At 42.1% G+C, this 8,922-nt stretch overlaps 2 protein-coding genes across 2 annotated transcripts in view; one reads left to right on the top strand and one right to left on the bottom strand.

Moving 5' to 3' along the window:
* Nucleotides 1–118: 118 nt before the first annotated feature.
* SARC_07760 (hypothetical protein) lies at nucleotides 119–2,651 on the top strand (the record flags this gene model as incomplete). The annotated part of the gene is made up of 4 exons (XM_014298291.1): nucleotides 119–207; nucleotides 707–867; nucleotides 1,123–1,490; nucleotides 2,364–2,651. The coding sequence occupies 4 exons, from the start codon at nucleotides 119–121 to the stop codon at nucleotides 2,649–2,651; spliced, it is 906 nt and encodes a 301-aa protein (XP_014153766.1).
* Nucleotides 2,652–6,097: 3,446 nt separating this feature from the next.
* The window catches only part of SARC_07759 (hypothetical protein), a gene marked incomplete at both ends in the record, with an annotated part of 37,848 nt that continues 35,023 nt past the window's right edge, over nucleotides 6,098–8,922 (bottom strand). The window contains 4 exons of the mRNA XM_014298290.1: nucleotides 6,098–6,329; nucleotides 6,599–6,857; nucleotides 7,545–7,832; nucleotides 8,218–8,338. Coding sequence (XP_014153765.1) covers nucleotides 6,098–6,329; nucleotides 6,599–6,857; nucleotides 7,545–7,832; nucleotides 8,218–8,338 — 900 coding nt within the window. The remainder of the gene's footprint in view (nucleotides 6,330–6,598; nucleotides 6,858–7,544; nucleotides 7,833–8,217; nucleotides 8,339–8,922) is intronic.

Genomic DNA, 8,922 nt, shown 5'->3' with positions numbered 1-8,922 from the left:
TTTATTATATATATTTATGTTTTATATGTTTTATATGTTTTAGTACAAATTCATCTGTATTTCAGTACTTTGCTTCTTCACTTATACAATATGAGTCCTTTATACTCAAATAGATAATATGTGCTCCGCGTCTCTGTTGCAATTCATATGTTTCATGAGTGAGATGGTTTACACAGCGTGCGGTTTCAGCCTTTTCGTTCATTCAAAGTAGTGGTCACGTTCATTATGGCTGAGTTCAATTCTGTCCTGACTCAGCTGCTAAAATACACGCGAGCAAGCGAAGGCATACTTTGGTATTGGCGTTAGGCGCCCCTTGGGTACGGTTTAGTTAAATTGCCATGGATTTTTTGAGTTTTTGTAGATTTCGGCTTCCATAGTCTCAAATGTGAATTGGTACCGACAACTCCTTAAGTCATACTTTGTGTATGATGCTATCGAATTGGCCTACATGAAATATGCTTTGTGAAATATCGGTCGCAATAGTACTTTGTCGTGTGGTATATTTTTGCTATACTGCCAAATCACACAACACGAGGCTTTTTAGTACGGTTGTTGGATATCATTGTGCGGAGTATTATGTAGTCTGACAGCGTTGTACTGCCATGCATTTACTGCATCTACAACTTCTCACATAGACATATTCACTTGTCGAATTGACCCTTGTCCCCTCATCCTCATCTCAATCTGCGAAATCTCTTCTACAAAGCAATCTCGTTTGCGTTGGCGAGACATTCGAGAAGTATACAGGTTACTTCAGTGAGTACGATCGTACCCCGCGGTACAGAAGAGGCAAGATTCTCACAGAGGCTGACAGGAGAGGAATCTTAGCTGACATCGAGGAAATTCGCCAGGAGTTATTTCCCACTGGTGAGTCGCTAGGTTTGTATAGAGTTTACAATTGGCACCCTCATGAACGAAGCGTGTTTCTCTTTTGATATGCACTTAATTGACATTATCGATTGAAAGCTCAAACTTGTCTTGGACACATTAACTCCTTCGAAAAGCGCAATTAGACGTACGCTCACTACCATAAGCGAGGCAGTGCCTTCTAATAAAGTGACACTATACACTATTTGCTACTCGCTTTAGATCGCTGATACGGTATTGAATTTGAACTTTTAGGTAACGCTTATGGAGATGTCGCATGCCGCACTTGGGAATCGCCGAAAGGTTCATACTGCGAAGGTAGCCAATCAGGAGAAGCTAAAATTTCACTGTCGAAGCAAGTTTCGCTTCTCAAGGCTGAAGAGGAGAAAAATGACGAAGCCGTCAGGAGACACTCTGCGGAGGTAGAAAGCAGCAAGTGGGCACAAAGGTTCATCACGAAACTCAAGTACAACTACCAGCCAGATCGGAACAAACGCAGATCTAGTTTATTCGCACCCACTACAACGTTGAACGACAACACAATGCATTACGTAGAGGCGACACTTTACCACGCCAATGCTGACCCAACTTCACCTGATGCAATCCATTTGCACACCTCATTGGTAAGATTGAATCTCGTAATAGTGCATGTTTCTAAATATGTTTTCGACTTGTCAATGATTTTTGATGGCGAGACTGATTACAGCACCTTCTGATGAATACTGGCTCGAGAGTATGCATACAATTTGTGATAGGCTGTTTGGCGATGCGGGATGTTTAATAGTATGTTAGAGCGAAATTACTTCAAGCTGAGAATGGTGCTATCCTAGTTATGGTTGAGTGTGGAGGGGGTTTCATAGCTGATTGTTTAACGCTTCAACACTGATTGGTGGCTTTTGCACTATTCCTGCTGAATGACACTCATATTGAGTTCTGTGGGAACATGCAGGCATATACGTATACATACAATTGGTGTTCTAGATTAAGAACTTGATTACAATCGAACATTTGTGATTGATGCAAGTAGTCTGAAAGCGAACAGCGTGATATCACTTAAGAACTATATGATTGCAAAAACAGATGATGACGTTTGGATGGGTTAAGTATTTGGCAAAAAAAAGGGGTCCAAAACTCATATGAGTGTTCTAAGAGTTTCTGTAGACATGCTAGGGATTTTCGCACACGATGAATATTTATGCGACGTTATATCAGGTCCTAACAATGTATCTATATCCTGCGCCTGCCGCTATTTAAATACACTTGCGTTGAGGATACGAATAGTGTACCATCGCATGCGCCATGTGGAGGAGTGTATCTCAGTAGCTATTTTCATGGTGTAGTACGTTAAAGTCCATTCCACTATGTGAGTGCTGATTATTATAACAGCAGTATTATAGCTTCAAATGTTCCGACCAGGGCTAAAAATGCCTTTAGTTTCAGATGGTGTTGATTTGAAAGAATAAGAAGATCCATTTTACCATTTAAAACACGCGCAGAATTCCACCACGAGTGATATCAATGATGCTTTCAGTGGTCTAGATTTAGTCGAGGACGACAAAGTGCGGTCGAACCTGAGACGCTTGGAGAGCGAGACAATGCCAAATCGGCGCACAAGCGAGAGCTCGGCCGACTCAGCTACTACAAGGACTAATCGGGTACTGATAGGTATCACTGAGGCCGAAACACAAGAGTACTCAGGAGTCCTAAGACGAGATAGTATCACAAAACAGGTGAACTTACCAGAAGATTTAGTGACAGAGGAGAAGACGATCCCTGATAATTAGTATATAGACAAAACTATAATTAATTCAATATAAATAAATACTGACTACCCTACAACCCGGTGGAAGTCGTTGTGACATTCCGTTCTTGAACGTGCGAAATCAAACTAGGACGTATTGTCTGCTCCTCATGCCAAGACACCAATACATCGACAGGCCATTGGTATGGAGCTGAAATTTGCTATGTGATACATTGCAACCGCTGGCTGCTACCATATTAAAGATCATTCGGTACACTTCTTGGCGCTCGTGACTTTATGCAGTATTTAGGGCAGACAGAAGAGTAACTTTATTTTCGTTCATCAACCGTGTAAGGTATATATACACGCCACAAGGGGTTCTTAATCGGACAAACATTCACCAGAGACTTCGTTTACATAGGCTCACGACTACGCGTTTGGTGTCAGGTATCCCATAATTGAATATCACGGGATGCTGAATTTGTTGTTGTCGGAAGTCCCATGGTGTTTGTGTTTCAAACTTACAATTGAACAGTGCAGTATCGATTGGTATTTTGCCAAGTAGGAAAATAAATGAATGGCCATCTAATTGGGCACTGACGACGTGTTCAATTAGACATCATTTTAAAACGGCAGCCTCTAGAGAAGATCTTTAAATAACTTCTGTCTGCATATCGAACTCCACCGTGCAGCGTACCATCTATATACTTCACTGCTTATTTTTTGACGTGAGTAGGCATTTCTATTCCGACCAGCCTAAACAACTTGTTATTGTGACTTGAACTGTTTGGTGGCCGTATTACTCATCTGGCTACATGCACTTTTCCCAATGTGTTGGATTGTATACATTTTAACACCGAATTGAATTTCAGATGACAATCTGTGAATGCGCGAGTATATATGGAGTTCGCTGCTATTATTAAGTACCGAGAGCAGGCACCGCTACGCAGGTATTGCGCGATGGACATATGATTGTGGTAGTGGTAGTACTTCTGTGTACTAGTCTCGATCTGTTCAGATTGTATTTGTTGGTCTCATTTCCGAGCGCCGCCACGCCCCTTAGCTAATTTTATTGATTTTAAAAAGGTCGAGGGATTCGATCTGAATGTGCTTCACATTTCTGATAACAAAACAATGAAGAGATGTGAGATCTCATCTTCTTATATCTACATGCGCATGATGCAAAAACCTGTGATTGTACTTTTATTGATATTTTCCACATACACTGTCCCTGTCAACCCAATTGCACACTTACAGGTATTGCTAGAGACCCCGTTGACTCACGAATGGCAAACTAAGTGCTACAGCTTGTTGTAATCCTAATTTGTCATATATACGAAAATCAAAAACATAATGAGGGCCATTTCTGTGTCTATGGAGTGTTTCGGGTTGATCCCGGTTTTGAGCCTTTCCGGTTTACTGATGCAGATTCACTATTCGTACAAGATATATAAATGAGCAAACGCGTTAGGAACATGTACATCAACTGACAGAAAAGGGGAATCCATCATACATGGTAACTAATGTAATGGAAGTGCATCTGTAGCGCACACAATTCGCTCATGAGAATGACTACAAACGAGAAGACATACAAGCATACCGAGACGAGCATGTGGAATGTGTGTCCAGGCAAGTGCGCATAAAGAAGTATGCACAAATGACAAGTACACTTGTAGGGACGTATGAGAGCCGAGGGGTGCGTGACTGAGGCGTGTGTGAGAGTGAAGCAAGTGTCACAGTGAGCGATGATACCAACAATCACGCAGTGAAACCAAGACTATGTACATGTAGAGTCTGCGAGCGAGTGCAAAAGGGCCACCACCGTACAGCCTCTTCAAAAAAATTGCACACGCGCAATAAATTGCTTAATCAGATGTGCATTCAAGGACTGCCGTTTTAGTCTGACCCTTGTGTCAGCGCGCTGACATTCTTGTAAAACAACGCTTCACACTCCACAGTGCAGATGACATCATCAACAAATCGTTCATGTGCTTCACACAGCTAGTACACGTCCATAACAACTCTTGAGTGACTACATATACCTGATTGGATACGCGCACTTTACTAACACCTTCCGTCTGACTGATTATATACGCAAACCAATCTTGATTCAAGTGAGTGCGTGGTTGAGCATAGGTGTGCAGTAAGTATATGACCGTCGATAAGGTACCCGTATTTATAGGGACACAATATGCGTTGCAATAGTCTCGAGAAAGCGACACCTCACGGTCATGCTCGCGCGGACATTCGTATTGAAGTATGCACCTTTCAGGAGGGCGTATGTTAAAATTCCAAAAAGCCAATGCGTGAGTACCACTATAAATATACTTGTAGGGTATACACAGGCATAGTCTATGCCAGAACGTGCATAAGTTCAACTGCGTATATATGTCAACATTTGAAAGTTTGTACTGATATGAACAACCATACGAGCACATTGAAGTAAAAGGCACGATAACCAAGCTGCGATGCCTTTTGTATTCTAGTTTTGAAGGCATACGTGTTTCCCCGTGCGTAACGAGAAATATTCGCGAGTGACTCTCCAGTTGCGCGAAACTACAACTTCGAAAGCTTCCACACAGATACGTGTATTCGGTAGGAACAAAGTGAGGGCCGTGGGGAGATGGGGTGTGCAAAACATGAATACCAATCGTAAGCGTGGCAGAGTGCATCCCAGTGATTCATTGAATACACACAGCACAGTAGTCGGTATTCGCAACCCTTTATTCGCAACGGGAGTTCACGTGAGGAAAATCCAGAGCCTATATCGGGTTCTAGGAACGAATGGATATACACAGCCCCTATATACATGCCTACGCGTCAAGTACCTTGGGTGCCATCGGAGTACCATTGTGAGAAAATCAACAACACTCGACTTCAGCACATATAGGATTGGCAACGTATACACGACGCCATAAATGTCCACACAAACTAAGTTTGCAATCACGACAGATGGTTTCGTACTTAATTTGCTCATTTCGATCGTACAAACCGCGGGAAAAGATGAGCATCTATACAGGCGCAATCAGCAGCGGATAGAAAGGATTTAAAGAACAGCGATCATCAGCTCTTCAATTAACAGCAAGAAAGCAAGCCATCGTATTACGACAGAAAAGTTGCACGAACAATTATAGCAAACGCTCATCTGTGAAAATCATCCCAAAAAACTTTCATCTGTAAAATAGATCCTCGGGAGCTCTCATCTGTGAAAATACAGTATACGACAATAATCGTCCTGCACATCTGTCGGAATACAAAAAAATCAATGCTAATGTATATGACTAGCCGTTTCTATTGCGAAACCCACAGAAATGATTTTGAGAGAGCGGTGAAAAATATTGAAGGCTTCATATCTCTACTAGGATATAAGCATAGAATATAGAAGTTACCACTTGGAGTGGACATAGATGAAACAAGAGTGCGAAAGTGTACACATGCGTTAATACGCCACATCTGTACACTTTCGCCTCCAAATTCACTCACAACTACCTGTAACCGGGTCCCTATCGGAATACTCTGCGCGAATGCCGACACAAACTCATGTTCCGTGAGAGTGTCCGTATCACGCTCCGACATAGTGCAGAGCTGTTCAAAGAGGTAGTGCGGCAGTAAGTCACTTATCTCCACCAGCTCAAACAGATCCATCAGGATAGCCTCGGGTTCGATGCCGTGGTTGAAGCCTTTCCGATCTAAAAATGCATCGTTTTGTTGATTGATCTGCCTGAAAGTTGCGGGAGCGCGAGGTGCATACGTGAAGTTAACAAAAAGGAGATGTCACTGTTGGGCATGCAGCAAGCAGATGTTTGGCAAACCTAGACAGTCTGATCCTCAGGGCCCATCAAACATGTATTGTTATCAGTTGGCTATGCATATATACAATGATGGCGAGCTACCCAATATCTTGAGCTTGATTAATTTATTGGCCATCGACACAATCGGAATATGCACTATGAGGTTGGCATACTTCAAGGCTGACTCATCATCGCATACCTGAACAAAAGAGTCAGCGTATTTCTCAGTTTGAGCCTGTCTGGAGCCTGTAACCCGCCCCCTTGCACGGCCACCTCCACAGCAGTGCAAGGTATATTGCCAAGTATATCGAACCAATCCTGTCCAGGGTTATCCACACCAAAGTTGAAGCACAGGAAGGCAAACCGCTTGTTTGAGGAGCAGGGCTGAGTGGCGTGCGTGAATTTAGCTCCGAAGTTGATCATCTCTCCCAGAAGGTATGTGTACACACGCGGCACACCTACAGGAAACCATTGTCAGTGGGAGTGGGCGAATTTGGAGCTGGTAAGTGCAATTTGCCTTTCAACTGATATTCCTGACACCATGTCACGGTTGTCGGTACAGCCCACGTGTATCATAAGCAGCAAGTGTCAATCATTTTGTCTTGTGTAATTTGCATACTCACACCTCTACACTTGATGTGCGAGATGCAGTGTGTATAAGGAGGCTACAAACTCACTCGCACATGTATCCCCCTTGGATGGAGCATAGAAGAAGAATTCATTCAATAGCCAAGCATGCGAGTGATAGAACAAATCATCAATCACATCACCAAAACATCATATTGTCATAGGATCGCTGGATGGAACTATCCCACCGTGCAAAACACCACCCAAGAGATGGCTATTTATTAACACACCACGACAACGTCGCATGAATTTGCTGCATACTCAAAATAAGCGGCAAAGCACAGCTATACTATAGGCTGACAAGAAGCTCGTAGAACATTCAATGCGATGTCAACAAGAGCACCGCGCGCACCAAACCATTGCCAAATTACATCCTACCACACACCCCGCATGGGCCATGACATGCACATCCATTGAACAGTAACAGCCACAAACAGCGATAGCACATTGACCAACCAGACGGGCGACACATGTCTTGCAGAGCATTGTATTGATTAAATATATGAACGGACACCCACCTTGCGCGTCGTAGTACAGCAGATGTCCGTCTTGTATATCGTCCATGGCATATAACGGTGTCATGAGTGTGTATGCGCGTTTTCCACACGCGTCTCGGAAGTCTTCGTGGAAGAAGGGTATCTGCAAGCCTTCTGATTGGCGCACAACGAAACTGGCTGCATATAGCTGTATCTTATGTTTTACCGTGATCTCGAGCCCTTTCGGCACGTTTAATCGATTCTCGAACAGGTCCCGCACTTTACACCGCTCGAATAGGTCCTCAAACACCAGAAAGGTGGGTGTGTCACCTGGTGCGAGAGAAAAGCAAAATTAGGCCTTGAGATACTCTGGGTACGTGCTTCCGAGAAGCTGTGTGTAAGTGTGTGAGAGCAAAAAATGGAGTGAGAGAATATGTGAGAGAACTATAATGGCATTTTTGCGAAAGGGTGCGTTGGTTCCGAACCTAATCCAGGGCATGCATTCACAAGGTGCACGCTAGGTAGATATACAGGTAGATAGCCTCTAATCAGGCAGAATGTCTCGAGTCTTGTATTGTGAGAAGTCACGTGCAGTAACACGAACAGTAAACCGAAGGAAGTGCTATATCACGCTTGTAAATAAAAAAGCTGCGCTATAATACTTATGAAGCACAGATTAATCATAAATTTCATGGCAAGCCCATACAGAACATACCAGCATAGATCCATTTAATTGAGTACCCCCATCGCTGGACTGATGGTGCTGTTGTGTAGTAGGTCTTCCCGTGACCAGATGAGAAGTACGACCCAGATTCCTGATCCAGATGAGGAAGCACCTGATGTTCGATACAAACAACAAAGGAAATATTTCATTATCGCCCTCAAAACTTATTATCTTCAATCATCCACCTGACATACGAGGTTCGAACAAAGAATCCATCAGATGCAGATGCAGATACAGATACAGATACAGATACAGATACAGACACAAATACAGATACAGATACAGATACAGACACAAATACAGACACAAATACAGATACAGATACAGACAAAAATACAACACACAAATACACACACACACACAATACACACACACTATATATATTATATATATATATATATATATATATATGTATATATGTATATATATATATATATATATATATATATATATATATATATATTCATATATATATGCATACATACATACACACACACACACACATATATATATATATATATATATATGTATATTATATATATATATATATACATATATATTAATAAAAATATATATATTCCTGTATATATATATATATATATATATAATCTACATATACATGTGATTATGCATGTACATATGATACGCACACACACACACTCTCTCTCTCTCTCTTTCACACAAACATATATATAC

This window comes from Sphaeroforma arctica (assembly GCF_001186125.1).
Source record: "Sphaeroforma arctica JP610 unplaced genomic scaffold supercont1.636, whole genome shotgun sequence".
NCBI classification, from domain to species: domain Eukaryota; class Ichthyosporea; order Ichthyophonida; genus Sphaeroforma; species Sphaeroforma arctica.
Note: the sequence above shows the minus strand (reverse complement) of the source record. Positions and strands in the feature narration are given on the sequence as shown.